At 38.2% G+C, this 21909-nt stretch overlaps 1 protein-coding gene across 1 annotated transcript in view; it reads left to right on the plus strand.

Annotated features, from left to right (window-relative positions):
• Nucleotides 1-2330: 2330 nt before the first annotated feature.
• LOC134789988 (phospholipid scramblase 2) overlaps nucleotides 2331-21909 on the plus strand; it is a 412262-nt gene continuing 392683 nt past the window's right edge. Inside the window, exons 1-5 of the mRNA XM_063760728.1 lie at nucleotides 2331-2720; nucleotides 8870-9135; nucleotides 9664-9888; nucleotides 11478-11639; nucleotides 13474-13611. Coding sequence (XP_063616798.1) covers nucleotides 2345-2720; nucleotides 8870-9135; nucleotides 9664-9888; nucleotides 11478-11639; nucleotides 13474-13533 — 1089 coding nt within the window. The 5' untranslated portion in view covers nucleotides 2331-2344 and the 3' untranslated portion in view covers nucleotides 13534-13611. The remainder of the gene's footprint in view (nucleotides 2721-8869; nucleotides 9136-9663; nucleotides 9889-11477; nucleotides 11640-13473; nucleotides 13612-21909) is intronic.

Below are 21909 nucleotides of genomic sequence, written 5' to 3' on the forward strand. Positions count from 1 at the left end.
AATACTGCACAGCTGCTTCTGTGTTATAGGTGTGATGGCGTCTGTAAGTTGTCCCTGCTCAGGTTGCAGCACACTGTAACATTAATTTTCATATGCGTAGCTCATGCTTTCATAGTATGCACGATTTGTGGTCTATCACGGCATTACGGGCAATAATTTGTAGCAATTTTACTAATTACTAAACGTTACAGGATAAAGATAACATAGTCCTATGCATTGGCAAACAGCAGGATCAATTTCTAACGGTGCATTGTATTTTCAAAAAAAAAATATTTTTGAGGGTAGAAGCACAAGTGAGCGATAAAATAATATCACGTCGTGATAGCCGATATTTGATTGTAATTAACAAGATGGATTTCACATCAAAATAATTCAAGATCACTTAGATTGAAATGGATTATAAAAATGAATTGTATTTTCATGAAAAATCAATTATTGAGGGTAAATTCACAAGTAAGCGATGAAATAATATCACGTTGTAATAGCTAATACTCGGTTTTAATTAACAGTATGGATTTCAAATCAAAATAACTCAAGATCGCTTTGATTTAAATGGATTACAAAAATTAATTACAAAGAAACGTAACGATCCCAGAGATGACGTCACGTAACGACCGCTATGCTCGACTGCCTCAATCACAATTTTATTCACAATTTCACAATAATTCTCACCAAATAACAATGAATTACACTCACCTTTCAATCAAGGTTAGACACGTGAGCTTACCATTACCACGTGTCCAGATTATGGAATGTAGGTCACCAGAAATACACCACGCTCCCAGGTGGCTGTGTAAGCAATACATGATACCTTGACAATCCCACTTGCTGATGTCGAACACCCGAGGGTCTTAAAGGCGGTGGGCGCGTGGGGTAGTACGATAATGTATTACTTCACAGCTAAACCAGTATGCTACCATTGCTACCAGTGCATGAAATAAACATTAGGACTCGTTAACCATACTAGTGCCTACTATACTTCAGTACTAAATGTTTAAAAGAACTAATTGCTATTTTTAACTCAAGGGAGCGATATGAAAGTAAAAAGAAACCGTATAAATCTTTATTCAAGTCAAACTAGGCCGGCTTCAACCCTACATATCTGACCTGAGAAGATTTAGCCCTATATGGGACCGGCAACAAACTCAGAGGGATAAATCTTTTCAAAACAAGTTAAAACAACACATAACACATCATTTCTTTATTTCACAAAAGTAAGCTTCTAATGAAACATAAGAAATCAAAATAACACTTGAAATAAAACACTTAGCTAAATGGTTAAACCTCTCCGCTCCCGCCTCAGTCAAGTTGGCAAACCTGCTCGACCAGTCTACCAACATACCGACAAAAATGCCAACTCGTGCCTACGCTCACTCGAGAGAAACCTCTCGACGTTCCAAAGCCTTATACCTGTCATCTCAGTTCAACAACACGCCAATAGATGGCGTTACTCTCTACGCAACTTTATTTCAACAATGCGCCAATAGACGGAGTTACTCTCTACACAACTTTATTTATTTTGTTACAACCAAATAATACGTAGCTCAACATTGCTAATCGATTTTATACAGGCGTCTAAAATAATGAACTATAACGCTGCAATACGTCTTTCTGGTGTCAGGGTCCGACAAATATATTAATAATGGCGTATTTATCTTATTTATTTGCGCTTGTCAACTCTAACAAACCCTTGATAATCGTTTGTCCTTCCGTCATTTTGGCATTTGTTTGTTAGAAAGGGATAAAATTTAACAAAGGTTAAGTTTTCTGATTAAGGTGGTATGAGTATTACCACGGATGTTATCAGTTATAATCTTTTGCCTACTGAGGATATGCATATTATAAATAAATGCCAAGTAACTTTAAGCATACAAATTGTGAACCGATTCTTTGGTAGGTATCTCTTTTATAAGGTGTTGTACCGAACATAATATAAAGCAGGTACATTTAACCTACATTAAGTATTTTACAGTACATATGATCCTACTTTCCCGCACAAGTGCGGGAAACAGCACTTTTCGTGCGTATGTCAAAAGTTTAAAGGGCCATATGTACTGTAAAACGTTGTACGATACACGTGCGAATAGGTAATTCGCAACTCGTGTCGATTTACCTATTCGCACGTGTATCGTACAACGTTTTACAGTACATATGGCCCTTTAAACTTTGCGAAATTTATCGCCACTCGTTTCGAATTTCCTCTTTTCCGCACTTGTATCGTAAATAACTATTGTCATTGTCACTCTGCCTAAATCTCACACGGAGGACTCATGTGAGTCATCTGCTACTAGAATTATTTACAATAATATTATTTTTTTCATTCCAGAAATTATCTGTGACCAACATGTCCCATAAACCAACGCCTTATTCTCCGAACTTCCCGCCAAGTCAAGGCTACGGACCGCCATCTGAAGACGAGAAGGCCAAAGAGAGCTACCCTCTTGCTCAGACAGGGTACCCTAACGCTCCCCCAGTCGGATACCCAGGCCCCCCTGGTCCGCTTGCACCTCCGGGGGCACCTCCTGGCCCGCCTGGGCCTCCTTTGCCCCCTGGCACTCAAGCTGGCTTTCAACCCGGCTTCCAACCTGGTTTTCAGCCCGGTTTTCAGCCTGGATTCTCGCCGGGCTACCCGCAGCCGCAACCGCACCAAGGATACCCGCACCCACAGCTAGGGTACCCCGCGCCTGTCGTACAGCAGCCTGTCCCGCAAGGTGCTCCAGGTAAGCTATAAATGGCTACAGTTTTAAAAGTCAGTTCATGTTCACAATTCTTTCACTGAGAATTTGTCCGTTCACATGCATAGAGGTTGTGCACAAATCACGCGAGGTGTTTTCAGCTACTTTATGATTCCCCCTCCCCTTTGGTGATATTTGGTGAGATTTTTGGCTACCCTCCCTCCCCCCACACAAACCTCTAGTGTACTTTATTGAAATTTTTTCATTCGACCTAATTTTAAGATTTAAATAGTATTGTATATAGAAAATCTTGTTTATTTTTCTATTAAATACACGTGAGGTTTCCTTATACCCCCCTCCCCCAACGTGATCTATCGTGATTTAACGCGTGATTTGTGCACAAGCCCATACTGGAAGTCGAGGTTATGCAATTAATTATGTGCCATATGAACACATGTAAGTAATGTATTTTCACGCCAAAGTTCGGCAATGTGGCAATAGATGGTCTAAAACCAAGCAAGAAAGTAGGCAATAGCTGTAGCACCTGAACCACAGTACAATAAAGAGTACTAGCGTACAGTATGGACGCTCCCTGCCTCCCGTTGAAAGTGCCGCTCACCCGCTCTCGGTTACCTCACAGTTACCGCGGCTGGCGGACGCGACGACGCGGTGCGCAGAGCGGAGGCCACGTAAAATATTCAAATATTAAACAAATATTTACAAAACCTATCAGATCACACTTTTAACAACACAATATCTATATTAAAAAAAAACATGTTTTCAAGTTACGTAATATTTTGGTGGCCTGAATTTCCTTACAGAAATGTTGTTACTTCGTTTATACTGATTCAAAATAGGAAACTATTGTATAAATCGAGCTTAGATACCCACCTTACAGCATAATACGATTCTCATTTCTTCCTACTTCGCGCAATGAGTTTTGAGTCATTGAGGTTATCGAACTTGACAACAAAATGGCGGGAACTCTAGCACGTCTTATCTCACTCACACAAGAATGGTTCACCTACACAAGCTTAGACCACAGATTAATAAATAGTTACTACGTAACAGATACTTCATTCCCAAACAAAAGCGAAAATACCTACGCTATAATAGCCTACAAAACCTTAATAATAATACCTGCTGCTCAGGACAAGAAGAAATGTACCATAAGTACGCGCACAAAGAGTCAAGACTGTGTTGCCCGCCGTGCGAGTCACGTGCTAACGCGTCATCGTAAGAATGCGCTAGGGTTGTAGGCATCTATATACCTATGATGATTATTGTAATAAAACGAATGTTGCGGATCAACCATATTTTTTATTAGTCAATGAAATATGTTTTAGTCTTATATAATGATTTATATTTTTTTCCCTTCTCGGAATTCTCTGTTATTAAATTTTATAGTTGTAAATATCCTAAATCGCGTAAATAATTTTAATAAATACTCAAGAGCAAAGCAACGGAAAATCAACGGTTTTTAAAAGTTGTAATACGGTGCTACCAGGTCGATTAATTATTACGTCGTCAAAATTATTTAAAAATACTTTTTCTAACCCTTCAATATAATTATTAAACGTTTCAGGTGGGACCTCAAGCCCGCCATAAAAAGATGAATCTTTATTATAGGCTTTTTCCTTTGTTTTTTGACTTTTACACCCATTTACTGCACAATAATTACGTGGTTTCGGCATTTCGAAGCGTAAGCGCGGGAAACGTGCGGTGCGAGCGTTCAGAGCCTCTACCATCAGTTTTAACATTGACATAACGCTCACGTCTACGTAATTTACTTTCTGTACATCTCGCTTGCACTATTGCTCGCATATGCGAGTACGAGCGAGATGCATAGAAAGTAAGTTACGTAAACGTGAGCGTTATGTCAATGTCAAAACTGGTGGTAGCCGTACAGGCGGGCGTTCGGCGGCCCGCTGTCGGTTGTATCGTCGACGATACGCCGAGCGGTAGGCATATAGCGCGTGGCCTTGAGCGTGTGACGGAGGCCTGCTTAGACTGTGTGCGTAGGAACGCGTTTGTTTCATACATTTGATCGCCAGTGTCCGAGGTGTGCCTGAACTGAACCACCACTACAACAATGTTTCATATGAGGTTTCTTAGTTATCATCATCTGTCATTGGTGATGGTTCGCTACAGCAATGCGTATCATCAAAGATATATGTAACTCCGTATAAGATAAATAAAGCCGAAGAAAAAAACGTGCCTCGGAAATCAAGAAAAAGTAATTCTCGAATAGATGGCGCCATACCTTTGGCCTATTCTCGGCTAGATGGCGTTGACGACACCGTTTGATATTTAACAATTTTAACACATATCAGTGAAAGAACATGGGTCAGTATGGAACAATAAAAATTAAAAATCATTTATCCGTAAACATTTTGATTAATTTATACATTTTCAATTTTATTTTAAGTTTTAATCGTGTGTCGATAGATGGCAGTAAATGTACCGTGACTACAAGATTGACTATGGCATTAGACCTCTATGCTATCTATTCTCTTTGGTATCATTTAAAACATAAAAATCAATAAAAGGTCTTTTTTGGCGCAACCTTTTCCTTAAAAAAATGTTCAAAAATAAAATTAGGTTATTTATAGGACCAATTTCTTATAAATTTTAGTTCAAAGATAAATTTCATATAAATTTTATATTTAAAAAAATTCAATGATCAATACGTTTATTCTGTGTAAGAATGTCCTATAATATTTATTATTATTATTTATTTATTCATGAATTTTTATATAATTTCCGATATTTATGCACTCATGGCTTGAAAGCTAGTTAGGGTTCCGTACCTCAAAAGGAAAAAAACGGAACCCTTATACTCGTGCGTCTGTCTGTCTGTCCGTCTGTCACAGCCTATTTTCTCGGAAACTGCTGGACCAATTAAGTTGAAATTTGGTACACATATGTAAATTAGTGACCCAAAGATGGACATGTTTTTTTCATAATTTTAAAATACATAGGTTCGAAGTTATTTAAGAAAATAGCCAAAAAATGACCATTCCCCCCACTTTATCTCCGAAACTACTGGGTCAAAAATTTTGAAAGAAATACACAAAATAGTTCTTTACCTATAGATGACAGTAAAACCTATTAGAAATGTGCAGTCAAGCGCGAGTCGGACTTATGTACGGAACCCTAGAAACGCGAGTCTGACTAGCACTTGGCCGGTTTTTTTTTTCTTGGGATGCTTTCTGAGCGAATATGTCCAAAAATGAGCACTTAATCGAAAAACGTGTTTAAAAACCGGTAAAATTATAGTTCGAATGGAATCTATTAAATAGGTACTTCATTAAGTCGTTTGTGTAACCAGTAACCACTTTTGTTTGTTTTCTAGATTGTCGATTTAATCATCACTAAACTTACTTCCTTATTTAGCGAGGAAATAAGGAAAAAAATTGTTTGTACAGATGCTTTTCAATTTACGATACATGTATTTACGGCACATAATTACGTAAATATGATAGCACCTTTAAGGTAGCTGTGAAACGTCATGGTGTTGGGCAGCTGTGCAGTGGATTTTCTTTAGCATTTTAGTATAAATGTATTTTATTTATAACTTTTTTTTAATTATGAGGTTATTTTACTGTACACAAAGGGTCATAATTTACAGCCTAGGATAAATTCGCAATTAATTATCCCATTGTTGTATGTAATTAATTATCCCTGTAACTGCGTTGCTCGTTTTTAGGGTTCCGTACCCAAAGGGTAAAACGGGACCCTATTACTAAGACTCCGCTGTCCGTCCGTCCGTCCGTCCGTCTGTCACCAGGCTGTATCTCACGAACCGTGTTAGCTAGACAGTTGAAATTTTTTCACAGATGCTGTATTTCTGTTGCCGCTATAACAACAAATACTAAAAACAGAATGAAATAAAGATTTAAGTGGGGCTCCCATCCCATACAACAAACGTGATTTTTGACCGAAGTAAAGCAACGTCGGGCGGGGTCAGTACTTGGATGGGTGACCGTTTTTTTTCCCTTTTTTTGCATTATGGTACGGAACCCTTCGTGCGCGAGTCCGACTCGCACTTGCCCGGTTTTTTAATGTGTACAATAATAGGTACATAGGGACGTTCAAGATTACGTAAGCAGATTTTTCGCAATTAACAACCTTCCTATGCCCCCTTGCCTACAAAAGTAAGCAAAGGTTTATAATCGTAATATATTACTGATTGACACGTTCAGAGTTTTCAGAGTAAATTAAGTCTACAAAAAATCGGAAAATGTAAAAAAAATATATATGGCTCCAGACGTTATCTCCATTACTTATATAAGTATGAAATAAATGTTTCGTGTCAGAATTGTCAAGCTAACAGTCTTACAAACTAATGCTACAGAATTCTTAACTAGTATGTATCCAATAAGTCAATATTATGTAATATGTATGTACAGAGACATATAGTCTCTACAGTTAGTAGGTACATTAAGATTGGAGATGTAAATGGTCCCCACGGTCAGAGAAAATTAATAAAATATAATAAGATTTGGAGTTGTGAAGGTTCTCGCAAGTGTCAAGAAATTATTTCGGGTTACATAATAAAATTATCGTATAATATTTTTAATTAGTTTGCGCATAGAGAAATTATACCGACTTACATACCTACGCACTTAATTTTTCTTGGCTCTCGATATTGAAAGGGTTAAAAACTTAAAAATAAAACGAATAGTGTCTAAATTCATAACAACCTAAACTACGAAACACCTAAGACTGAAGTGCAACTGTGTCAACATCTTATTTAATTGTATAATTGAACAAACTAAGTGAATGACTCCGTGATAAGGATGTTATTTGCTAGCTACACGAAAGGCCCTTGCCATCGCTCAAGAGAGCTGATTACATACTTACTTATTTCTCATTCGTAAGCGTAACTCAAACCTGCTACTCCATTACATCTGTGTCTGCAATAATTTGTTCTCTTGTTTGTTCAACCACTTAACGTCATTCGGTGCTATTATTAATTACAAGACAGACATGCTCGATCAAGATAGCCAATTTTTGGAAACTCCGAAAACTCGACTCAAAGTTAAAAGTGTTAAATGGTGTCAGTTTAAAAGCGCAATATTTAAACATTATTCGAATGTGACAAGTGTGAAAGACAAGAGTGTTTATATCACGACGCTCAGTGCGGCTAGTGTTAGGAGAAGTTTGTGTAGAATATATGAAAGAATTTTCAAGTCTCGGCGAAGCGGTTACGAACAATTTTTGACTGATGAAGAAAAAAAGTTGATTTTTCTTGCTGATAACTGTCCGCAGTTCTCAGCGGATCGATATTAAAAACGAATAAAATAATATACTTATCGTTATTTAAGAAATAAATAGGTAAACCAGTTTCAGTTGTTGTTTATTTTCAGACTGGGAAATAAATAAATAGTAAGCTATACTAATGTTCGCAATGTCCTAGTCTCTGGTGCACACAGGTCAACCTATTATTAGATACACTGCTGATAGGTACAACTTTATTCTTCCAGAATGTGCGTCAAATAAGGAGGTATAGGTATGTATTTTCTAATTCCATATGCACTGTATTTTATACACAGGTATTGGTTACGTGAAATAGGGGTAGTAAAACAGAGATGGGTTTCTTATCAGTTTGTCTAGTCTGCTTAATCAATCCTTATTTTTTAACCTATGGATAAATTCAAATAAACAAGTTTAATAACGAAAAAAACACAATAATGTGTGGCTTATCTTCCTTTCTTATTGGTAGTACTCCTATCAATTAACCTAGTCTAAAAAAATAAAGATGTACCCAGTAGAAGAGGCGAAAAATTCGTGCCTCGAATTTGACAGCTGACGTTGATGGCGCTATACGGCTCCGTACATTATGCGACATTTCTGATTGTATACGTAAATGTTTGACAAATAAATAACACATACCTAATGCGATACTTACTTTACTCTTTGGATGGCGCCATCATTTTACAGCTTGCCTCTTTTTCTATGAGATTTGGCTTAAAGGGCTGACATCCAAAAAATTCCATTAAAAAACAAAAATGTATCACAAATCTAGGGATTGACAGGGCAAGGTACGCTGGCGCCATCTGCTAAATACTTCGACCGGCGAACCCCATTTACGCGATGGCACGGTTTTTACAATCAACTCTTTGGTCTTCACATATATTTAAGTCCAAAATGATAGATGGATGGATGAATGGTCTTGTTAATTTTTGCAGGTGGATGGATGAGTATCCCGACAGGCCCCACCAACTGCCCCCCAGGTCTAGAATACCTCTCCATGATCAACCAGCTCCTGGTCCACCAGAAGGTCGAATTGCTGGAGGCCTTCGTGGGCTTTGAGACCAACAACAAGTATACCATAAAGAACAGCGTCGGACAGAAGGTGTACTTCGCCGTGGAGGACAACGACTGCTGCACTAGGATGTGCTGCGGACCGTTGCGGCCGTTCGACATGAAGATCTTGGATAACTTCCAGAACGAGGTGAGATTAACACTTAGGGCACAAAATAATTAATAGTACTAGGTACAGAAGGTTCACTCTGTAACAAAACGCATCTATTACGATAGATAGGTATGACCGCTATGTGGCGCAAGCTCGACCAGGCGTCCGTTCCGTAGCAGTGCGCCGCACGGGTAGACACCAAAATTGGCCTGGGCCGCATGTACTTTGCAGAGACGCGACGAAATAGCGGAGTGAGTCACGCCTGCTTAAGGTGTCGGGTGCCCAGTTTCCAGTACAAAATGAATACACATAGTTTTTGGTAGTGAATGTCTTAACGGGGTTTTTTGCCTAGATACTTCGACTTTCGACGTATACGTCTCATATGATATGGGAGGAATACTTACCTGGCTGTAATTGGCCATATTGATTTAACGTCCCTAATACGTATAACCATTTTATTAAACGTAATACGTATCTCCGTCTGGGCCTGCCACGCCCGCGCTTCTTTTGCGGCATCCACTTGGTGGCTATACATAATATCTTCGAAAAGAATCCTATTTTTCACAGGTTATCCATTTGCGTCGGCCGCTCGCCTGCTCGTCATGCTGGTGCCCCTGCTGGCTCCAGTCCATGGAAGTCACCGCTCCGCCCGGCACCGTCATCGGATCCATCGAGCAGGAGTGGTCCATCTGCAAACCTAGCTTTGTCATTAAGAATGCTGCCGGCGACGTGGTGCTCAGGATCAAGGGCCCGTTTTGCACTTACTCAATCTGTGGCGATGTTAGTTTCAAGGTAAAAACTTAAATTGCTGCGTTAGGGTAAATTGGAAAGGATTTTTGATGTAAAACAAAGGCTCCTGTTGAAAAAATTGTACATTAGGGGGCTAGAGCAAAGAATTTAAATTTCTTATTCCTTCCAACATTCCGGTAATAAGGTACCAATGAGTAAAAAAGACACTGAAGCGCTGGTGGCCTAGCGGTAAGAGCGTGCGACTTTCAATCCGGAGGTCGCGGGTTCAAACCCCGGCTCGTACCAATGAGTTTTCCGGAACTTATGTACGAAATACCATTTGATATTTGTCAGTCGCTTTTCGGTGAAAGAAAACATCGTGAGGAAACCGGACTAATCCCAATAAGGCCTAGTTTCCCCTCTGGGTTGGAAGGTCAGATGGCAGTCGCTTTCGTAAAAACTAGTGCCTACGTCAAATCATGAGATTAGTAGTCAAGCGGACCCCAGGCTCCCATGAGCCGTGGCAAAAATGCCGGGATAACGCGAGGAAGAAGAAGAAGAAGAGTAAAACGACATTATTTATTTTTCAACAGAAAGTAACTGGGAGAAGTTGTAAAAGGCACGAACCACAAACGTAGGATTTACTTAATATGAACGTGATATCAAGGCGCCATATCTCGATATTATTATTAAGTCTAAAATTCTTTAACCCAAATAGCTGCGGTTTTAAATACTAGCTTGCTTTTAGTATGGTATTGTTTATGAAATTAAATGTTTTTTACAAATTAACGTGTCAGCATTAGGTATCAAATGTAATCGTTTGTTGAACAAGTGTTAAATTATGCTGATATTGCTGATTCTATTTTAAATTGATTGGTCACTAACAACTTGTAACAGTCTGATCAATTTTGTAAAACACATTTGATGCAATCTTTTTTCGGTGTTTATCTTAGTCATTTATCGAATAGCCCCAACGATTTGCTTTCCCTTTGCTTTTTGCTTACCCGTTCATTTTACTTTCCTCTAGGAAGGGGTTTCCCTTTCAGAGATACGAAAGGATATCCCCTTCCTAATTAAAGAAAATAAGACACCTGTGCTGTCAACGCGCTAGACACCCAGTCCTTCACTTTAAACATAATTTAGCAACATAAATTTCATGAATAGAAAGTTGAAAATGGCATGAGGGACATAAATGATACCCATTCAAGAGGTAAGCGCTTACCCGTATTATGAAGCGCTTAGAAAGCCAAATTAAAGGGTTTTAGAGAGCAACGGCTTGGGTCAGCAAAGCTTTACGAAATACTCCTTCTAAAACCCTCGGAGGGGATACCGCACCGCGCCCTGGGTCATCCTTTTTGCAGTAGTACTCACTTCGGAGTACATATACCCCGTGTTTATAGGTAAAAGACTTTCTCCTAGAAAGCTAAATCTCCTTTTGACTGAAATACGGTTTATCACAAAAAAAAACAGTTACATTAACAACTATGTTGGGGTTCCGTACCAAAAAGGTAAAACGGAACCCTTATATTAGTAGTAGTGCGACTCTGCATGTCCGTCCGTCCGTCTGTGACATCGCTATCTCGAGAGCTACTTACGCTATCGATTTGTAATTTGGAATACATAGTTATTTTACGTAAACTTATTTGCAACAGGTGTACTCGAAAGACGGTGAAAACAAGGTCGGCAAAATAACGAAGCAGTGGTCGGGACTGGCTCGCGAGGCGTTCACGGACGCGGACTATTTCGGGATCAGCTTCCCCATGGACTTGGACGTCAGGATCAAGGCTGTGCTGCTCGGGGCCTGCTTCCTTATTGTAAGTACACCGTTTTATAGCCCAACCACTGGAAAAGGCTGTAGGGCTAGCAGATGATTGGCGCGACAGTATCTCGCGGCGAGATAGACTACCAGTCTGTTTCTAACTATGTTAATAAAAGAGGGCCGGGTTGTCTATCTCGCCGCGAGATACTGTCGCGCCAATCATGTGCTAGCCCGGCTGGGAGATTGTAGGCTTGACAAAATGTTCGTTTAGGTAGCCTATAGTACAGGGGTCCGCAAAACATGGCTCGCGAGCCACATGCGGCTCTTTGGAGGTACATTTGCAGCTCTTTAAACCATTAAAACCAACATTTGTGGCTCTTTAGGTTTCGAAATCTGACGATTTCTATAGCAGATGGCCTGGCCTAGCAGGTCCCAATGTGCATTGTAAATAATGTGTAAAATAATTTATTTTCACAACAAATGAACAGACGAGTAACCTGTAACCTGTCCCTTTCCAAGCTGTAGGTACAAATTATACCTATCTATCCCTTTCCAAGCTGTCAAAATACCTAAGTACCTACATATATTCGAAAACAAGCAGCCCGCCGGCGATGTCTGAGACGTTAATTTAAAACCACAGTTAAATCGTTACTAAGGAGACGTTAGCTAGTCATCACACCTTAAATATAAAACAAAGTCCCCCGCTGCATCTGTCTATATGTATGTATGTATGTATGTTCGCATGTTCGCGATAAGCTCAAAAACTACTGAACGAATGTTCATGCTGTTCACCTATCAATAGAGTGATTCTTAAGGAAGGTTTAGGTGTCATTTGTTAAGGTTTTGTGTAACCCGTGCGAAGCCGGGTCGGCACGCTAGTCGTCAATAATCCAAGGACACACGTTTCACTGGTGCTTATTTCCAGTATATTCTACTACTTACATCACATTTCAGGAGTCCACATTTAGAAAACGTATAAAGAAACCAAGATCTGCAAGTTATATGCGGTACACGTAAATTAGTTTTCTACGCCTAATTGATTTAGGTACTCATTACCTATTCCCTTTACCTTTTCGTACATACCTTGATTCCTAATTACATTTATTTTTTATTTTCCATTGAACATCTTGGTAGATTTTTAAAACTTAGCAATCAGTTGCAGGTACGGTCGAAAGTATTAATTTATGACCCATTTCGTACATTGTCACAGTGACAATCAATATGAAAGTCGCTAGAACCCTCATACTATTGTTTGGCACTGTGACAAGGTACAAAACTCAGACTCATATAGATGGTCAAGCAAATCTTGTCAATAGAAAAAGGCGCGAAATTCAAATTTTCGATGAGTAGATATCCCTTCGCGCCTACATTTTTCAAATTTGCCGCCTTTTTCTACTGACAAGGTCTGCTTGACCAAGTATAGATTAAAACTTTAGACTGTACAGGTGGGTAAATGTACTCGTATAGTCAAGTCTGGCTAATGAAATTTGAACCCCTGTCTGTATACCATTATGCGGCAATCTCATCACTAGAACTACATAGGGTTGCCCCTTAATTGCATCTAGAATAGCGGGGACCTGACTTAAAAGTTGGGTGTAGAAGTAAAATATTAAATTTAATGAATAAATAGGTAGATATTAAAAGTATTATAGACTCACATCGTAGAAACGTAATAATAATTTTGCATTATAACTATAAAGTTATAAACAGTAAACGTGAATACGTTGAAATTTGAAATACATTATATTTCATAGGTATTACTGTATTTTAGATTGTTCATATTTAGCATAAGTATTATTGTTTATATTTATTCTTTATCCTTTAATTTTCTGGTCAGCATCAGACTGTTCTGTTGATAACAAAACTTAATTGTCTCTTTTCTCTTCCAGGACTTCATGTTCTTCGAAAAATCCGGGAACCAGGAAAGTGACGGGGCCGGAATGTTGTAACAAAACAGTCATTGTAATGGGGAAGGTGCAAAAGAAACATTTACAACATATTCTTAATCAATGAGACCGAAGTAGGTAGTCTCTAAAAGCCGTAACAGACTACCGCACCGCATCGCGACCTTGATGCGGTCAAAATATCTCTTCCTTGCTCTTACTTATAGCTGCGTCCTTAACACCTTACACACTATCGATATGTGCGCCGCACCGCACCACGGTCTCGGTGCGGTAGTCTGTTACGGCTTGAAGGATCAACCACACCGGAACAAACCAGAGATAGATTTACCTACCCAGATTGACGTCTGGCACACTTGTGTCACACGTTGCGTTATTTCTGTTTATTTTCTCGGCAAACGGCCTGCTGTAGTTCTAAGTTTAGAATTGAATTTTGGTTCTCTTCTATGTCCGACTCGATATAAAGCCGGTGAGAAGCGAGGGTTCAAGCTTCGGTGTGGTCGATCCTTTTTGAGATTAATTGTGAAAATCAATGTAAAAAAAACTTCTTAATTTCGGCTATTGGTTTTGCTGTCAATAGTTTAAACATTACTTTTAGATGTTTCATATTTCAATGATAATAGAAGACAACCGTGTACTTAAACGCAGTTTTAGAAGGCCAAAAAGATATATTTAGTAAAAATTTACACGATGACACGGAAAATGACACGTTAATAAATCGAATTTTTGATAGTTTTGACGAATTGCTAACTTGCCTGAGTTGGGTTTTATTGGCGATATCTTTACAATATATTAACAGTTCTTGTGATGACAATACCTGAAAATTGCATATTATTTATGTAATATAATATTAGCATTCTTCCCCACTGCACAATTAGTTAAGACACTAGAGCAGGGGTCACCAAATGGCGGACCGCGGTCCGAATCCGGACCGCCGACCTATATTATTTTAATACTTATTTAATAAACTGAAGTAGAAACGGACCGCGATGGTCATATTATTTTGAAAAATTGGACCCCTGAAGAAACTAATTGGTGACCCCTGCACTAGAGTAAACAAGCCTATCTTAGGTGCTTTTTCAACGTAATAATATTTGATAAAGTATTTACAATGTTTTATTTACAGTTTGTTTGCTATGGTTATACATCGCCAGGTGACAAGCAATACTCACTAATTACCACCACAAGTTCATAGCCACAGTGAACCATATTAGTACTAAAAGAAGGTCGATTTTTGTTTAATTTTTTTTTTGTAATTAGTGACTTTTGCTGGTCACCTGACGACTTTTTTTATTACTTAGTTTTATGAATCTCGTATGTAGAATCTTTTCGCACAATCTATTATTTTGTTTTGATACGTAAGTGTAGCTTTATACATTTCAATATATACCTACAGATACACTGAAGAATTTGTTGTGTATTTGTATTTGTTGGTTGTGTAACTTGGTGGCCTTCGATTTTGTAGTTCATAAAGTTTGCATTTTATAATGCATTTTCTAGAGAGAATAATATAAAAATATGACGCGTAAGCCATTACCTACCTTTAAAATACAATCGGAGAAAACTGAAATTGTTTTAGTCGTTTGTTAGACCGAGCGGGGTGGCATGTAAGAGTTATATTTTTGTGTAATGCTTATGCATTTTGTGTATTTCTGGCCATCGGGTTCTGCTCTATGTTATTACATTTTGGCTATATTAACAAACTTTTAAGAGGATTGGGTTAACGAGAGCGTACGCGGAGTGTCGCTATTTGCTTAGTCGTAGTTATAATATTAAAGAGGTACTGATAATATAATGTAAAATTGAGACTGGCGTGATCACCGTAGGTATTTTAGCCACGTACAACAAATCTAAACTTTCCTACAGACAACGCCTACTATGAATATAAACTGTATGATGATGTATAGATACGCGCTACTCTGATATACATACTTAAGTTTACACAGAAGCAATAAAACGTCCATTATAAGATTAGTAACCATTGAAATATTAATAACCATTTAGTACAGTCAAGTGTAATAATATGGGTGCACACAACTTAACTCAAATATAGGTATGTCCCACAGTTCTTAATTCGCTGACATAAGAGCTACTTATGGGACATATTTTTGAGTATGATGAGTGCACCCATATTTTTACACTTGGCTGTACATGTACTTATTTTACGAAATTGAGTCGTATAATTCATACATACTTACATTTATATTTGATGTTGTTAGGTATCTAGGTAGCAACTAGGTAGTATGACTACGAAAGCATTAAGGCGAAAATTGTAATCATCTCTTTGAGGTCGACTGTACATTAATAGCTCTTTTATCCTTACCAAAGAGTTATTGATTGTAGAAAAAACGTGTCCCTGAGTTTGAAAACCATACAAGATGTCGCCAAACGGCGCCATATATTTTGAGTTAATATAATTGTCAATAGTCAACTTTTGACAACCAATTGGCCTGATGACAAATTTTGTAATCCCTTTTATTATTGTCGGTACACTTGTACTGGTTCCGAAAAACACAATATTTCAGCTATACTCATAAGATTTAACATAAATAATTGCATTTTTTTATAGCTAGTTTAAACCTCGCGCGAAAACGACTCGCAAGCCATTTGTGACGCCATTAATTAGTTGGTGGAAGGGTGATAGACATTGTTTACATATTTGCAGTTACGAATTTTCCCTTGAATCCGAATGATATTGTAAATTCAGCACCATATATTATGATTAGGGATGATAAATACATTACAAACATTAATCACAATAACTCATTTTATACAAAAACTCTCACACGGTTGCAATTTAAGATGAATTATTTAGATACATGCAAATTCTGAGTGAAAATCACCAAGCGCCGGTTTTACTTTTTCATTTTTCATTTTTTCTGGTTACGACAGCCAACATGGCAATGATAGTTCCATTCAGCCAAATAATTAAAAAAGTTTTTTGGTGAAATATCATATTAAACTTGGTCAAGCAGATCTTGTGAATTTGAAAAATGTAGGCGCGAAGGGATATCGTCCCATAGAAAATTTGATTTTTGCGCCTTTTTTTACTGACAAGATTTGCTTGACCGTCTATATTTAGCATTTTATTTATTTAATAACAAATAAATACTTACTTTACATCGTGTAATAAATAATAATATTTTCTGGACGTAATAAATGTTTAGTGGCGAAATAACATTTTTTTTGAACCTCCAAACTCTTTGGTGAGGATGTATGGATTACGGTCAATGAGGTTGTCTATGCTGCTCTAAGAAATACGTCATGGATTGATGACGTCACTCCTTAGGTCGCTTCTGATTGGCGTTTCAGTCAAAATGTCTGATTGGAGAATTTTGCACTTTTATTTTATTGAATATATTAATAATCCTAATGTTTATACTGAGATTGGGCCATTTTTTAGAACCATATTAACATATATGTTTCTTTGAAACTATTATTTCCATGATTCTTTGTTACTGTCATCAGGCCAATTGTTCGGGAAATAACAACGATATCTAAAACTAGGAGGATGATTTTTTCTTACAAGAGGTATCAAACCTCTTGTGTAGACCTCTTCTACTGTAAATAACTCTTTGTCCTTATTAAATAAAATACTTAAGTACATAGATTACATAATACAAAACGAATTTTATGCAAATGTTGTACACGGGTAAAAGCCTTGTTCCTATTATTCTTATGTATATGACTATAATACTCCCCACATGGGTTGTATTTAAACTTAATTATAAAATGTAATATGTACCTATACAAAAAATATTAATGGCGCCAAATTCATTTTTGTAATTTCAAATAATCTTAACAAAGTAATATTGGCTTGGTTATGTTATGTTACGGCTGTAATTGCATTTTAAAGTGTTTAATTTTAGTTTAGTGTTGGTAGCGGCTGACAATAATAATGTATTTCATAATTACAGCCTTAAATACTACTAATACTTGACTTGTTTAAGGACTGTCGCTTCCTTCAACCAAGCGATGAAAGTAGGCAGAGTGCCTACCACGAACATCGAAAGTTTCGTCTCCTAGTGTTACTTATAGGGTAATACGAGAGATTTACATACGATTTTCGATGTTCGTGGTAGCCTTTCCGGAGTCTTATCTCATTAGAATTACATTTTTTTATATTTTTGCATGAGAGTGTTTTTATATTGCTGTGACATTCTATATAAATGTTACCTTTTTACTTAGGTATTGTGAACCGTCTTATGGATTGCACATTATAATGGAAATTCAATAAATCTTTACATACAATGTTTGCTCTTATTTTTATCACGTCTGTAAATCATACATAGTGGCATAGCTTTTTTTTATTATGACTGGCGACTCAAAGGTATTTTGGTATGTAGGTATTACTTACCTACACAACTAATAAAAGAAAAAATATGACGAACGACGATTCATATGTGGGTATTTTAGTTTTGTTTAATATTTAACTCGCACTCAGTTTTAGGGCCCAATGATTATTTTTCACCATTTAGCCGATCTAGCGAGCATGAGCATAAAATGTTGAAAACGCGGATTCAGGAGTTTATTATAGTATTACCTAATCAGCGCCATCTATAGGTAACATTAAATGCGTATACTTGCTAAAAAATAGTAAATTAAAAAAATAATCTCGATAGGAATTTGCCACCGGCCAATAACTGGCCACCCTAAACTGAAAATGAATTCTATTCACCTATAAACAGAATTAATTTTAAGTATAAGGTTTCAATAACTAGCCACCTTATACTAAAACGAATTCTGTTTATAGGTGAATAGAATTCATTTTTAGTTTAGGGCGGCCAGTTACTGGCGAATTACCTAACGACCTACTTGGGCTACGTGACTATATTTTACCGATCATTCTCGAAAAATATGTCTGCGTGCTGGTCTGATTGCCGCGACGAAGAGTTGTGGTAATTAGGCGCAACCGCAGATATATTCACAGAGAATGACCAATCCCTATTAGTCCATTTTTAGTCAAAGAAAGAAACGCCTCACGTTAAGGCGCGGTGTGTAGTAAAATGCACTTTTTTGTCACCATATTTACAGACTTTTACAAGGATTTCATGCATTATTTTCTAGTATGTATAACTTCAGTCCTTGAACTACGTTATTGCTTGTCAGAAACACGACGGCTCATTATTTTCTCGATAGAATCTTAAGTTGAAAACATGCCTAACACTGTCTTTATTTCCTTATGTTAGAAGTACTAGGACGAAAATGTATATGAAACTTACTTCAGTCGATAGCTTTTAAGTAAATCTTCGTTATTGCTTGTCCTTTTATCGATACGTTAATTTTTTCATTCATCATTTGATGAATTCAACATTTTGCCTACTAAATTACACCCTACGCGGCAATACCTTGCGCCTATTCCTCACGCCAGTACGCCCGCCGTGACCACTGTCAGCGTCGGACCTGTGCTAGTTTAGCGGACGTTACATAAAATGGGTAATCACCGTATAAATATGCAAATATGTTATACACACAATGTTTTTCAACATACTTACGAAGAAAAGCAAAATAATTCTTAAATACGGTGACATTTCAGACATTCGTCCGTCATATTGTCATTTTATAACAAGTTGGGCAGCAACAGTCAGAGTATGGTAGACAAATTTAATGCGGCTTGCAAACTCTTTGCAATGTCGATTAATGTCAAGAAGACAGTCGTAATGGCTCAAGGTGCAAATCAAGACCCAACAATACAGTTGGATGATTTGCCTCTGGAAGTTGTTGGAAATTTCTGTTACCTTGGATCAACCGTGACCAATAATCTCTCGCTGGATGCAGAGATTAACATTCGTATTGGCAAGGCATCTACGATGTTCGGGAAGCTCAGTACAAGAGTATGGGATAATAAACATCTAACCATAAACACAAAGATGATTATAAACTGAAATAAATGTCATATACTAAGAAAAAGTGACCAAGGCCTCCAGTGCCCCAGGCTGGAATCGAACCAGCGTCCTCTGCTATCGCGGCAGGTGCCTGAACCACTCGGCCACCGGGCCACAGCGACATTAGTCAAATTTTCCAAGTATATGCACTTCCTACTGAAGGCTTGTGGCGCCCCCTGGCCATCTCTAAGGTAGAACAGTATGGTTCGAACCTTCTATCTGGATCATTCTCATGATGATACCGAGCTAGCGAGAGAGATGGCGCTGCCAATCAATACTATGAAGTATTTGAACAAATTAAATTATTTTTCAGAAAATATTTTAATTTGTTTTTATCAAGTAGAAACACTACTATATAAATTATAAACTGAAATAAATGTCATATACTAAGAAAAAGTGACCAAGGCCTCCAGTGCCCCAGGCTGGAATCGAACCAGCGTCCTCTGCTATCGCGGCAGGTGCCTGAACCACTCGGCCACCGGGCCACAGCGACATTAGTCAAATTTTCCAAGTATATGCACTTCCTACTGAAGGCTTGTGGCGCCCCCTGGCCATCTCTAAGGTAGAACAGTATGGTTCGAACCTTCTATCTGGATCATTCTCATGATGATACCGAGCTAGCGAGAGAGATGGCGCTGCCAATCAATACTATGAAGTATTTGAACAAATTAAATTATTTTTCAGAAAATATTTTAATTTGTTTTTATCAAGTAGAAACACTACTATATAAATTATAAACTGAAATAAATGTCATATACTAAGAAAAAGTGACCAAGGCCTCCAGTGCCCCAGGCTGGAATCGAACCAGCGTCCTCTGCTATCGCGGCAGGTGCCTGAACCACTCGGCCACCGGGCCACAGCGACATTAGTCAAATTTTCCAAGTATATGCACTTCCTACTGAAGGCTTGTGGCGCCCCCTGGCCATCTCTAAGGTAGAACAGTATGGTTCGAACCTTCTATCTGGATCATTCTCATGATGATACCGAGCTAGCGAGAGAGATGGCGCTGCCAATCAATACTATGAAGTATTTGAACAAATTAAATTATTTTTCAGAAAATATTTTAATTTGTTTTTATCAAGTAGAAACACTACTATATAAATTATAAACTGAAATAAATGTCATATACTAAGAAAAAGTGACCAAGGCCTCCAGTGCCCCAGGCTGGAATCGAACCAGCGTCCTCTGCTATCGCGGCAGGTGCCTGAACCACTCGGCCACCGGGCCACAGCGACATTAGTCAAATTTTCCAAGTATATGCACTTCCTACTGAAGGCTTGTGGCGCCCCCTGGCCATCTCTAAGGTAGAACAGTATGGTTCGAACCTTCTATCTGGATCATTCTCATGATGATACCGAGCTAGCGAGAGAGATGGCGCTGCCAATCAATACTATGAAGTATTTGAACAAATTAAATTATTTTTCAGAAAATATTTTAATTTGTTTTTATCAAGTAGAAACACTACTATATAAATTATAAACTGAAATAAATGTCATATACTAAGAAAAAGTGACCAAGGCCTCCAGTGCCCCAGGCTGGAATCGAACCAGCGTCCTCTGCTATCGCGGCAGGTGCCTGAACCACTCGGCCACCGGGCCACAGCGACATTAGTCAAATTTTCCAAGTATATGCACTTCCTACTGAAGGCTTGTGGCGCCCCCTGGCCATCTCTAAGGTAGAACAGTATGGTTCGAACCTTCTATCTGGATCATTCTCATGATGATACCGAGCTAGCGAGAGAGATGGCGCTGCCAATCAATACTATGAAGTATTTGAACAAATTAAATTATTTTTCAGAAAATATTTTAATTTGTTTTTATCAAGTAGAAACACTACTATATAAATTATAAACTGAAATAAATGTCATATACTAAGAAAAAGTGACCAAGGCCTCCAGTGCCCCAGGCTGGAATCGAACCAGCGTCCTCTGCTATCGCGGCAGGTGCCTGAACCACTCGGCCACCGCGATAGCAGAGGACGCTGGTTCGATTCCAGCCTGGGGCACTGGAGGCCTTGGTCACTTTTTCTTAGTATATGACATTTATTTCAGTTTATAATTTATATAGTAGTGTTTCTACTTGATAAAAACAAATTAAAATATTTTCTGAAAAATAATTTAATTTGTTCAAATACTTCATAGTACAAAGATGATTGTTTACCAGACATGTATTTTGTCCATGCTCTTGTACGGAGCTGAGACTTGGACTTCGTATGCCAAACAGGAACGGAAATTGAACAACTTCCATATGCGCTGCCTTCGACGCATTTTAAATATCTCGTGGAAGGATCGAGTCACAAACGAGAAGGTACTTAGCATCGCACGTTTACCCAGTATCACAGCAATCTTGAAAAAGAGACGATTACGCTGGTTGGGGCACGTGCACAGGATGGAGCCCTCTCGTTTGCCACGTAAGACTCCTGAGCGAAATAGCACACGCTAAACGACCGGTTGGGCGACCAATGCTTCGTTTTAAGGATAGCGCAAAGCGAGACATGTTGTCCTTCCGGATCGTTCCCACCAACTGGGAAAGGGAGGCCG

The sequence above is a fragment of the Cydia splendana genome, chromosome 4, assembly GCF_910591565.1.
Source record: "Cydia splendana chromosome 4, ilCydSple1.2, whole genome shotgun sequence".
In the NCBI taxonomy this organism is placed as follows: domain Eukaryota; kingdom Metazoa; phylum Arthropoda; class Insecta; order Lepidoptera; family Tortricidae; genus Cydia; species Cydia splendana.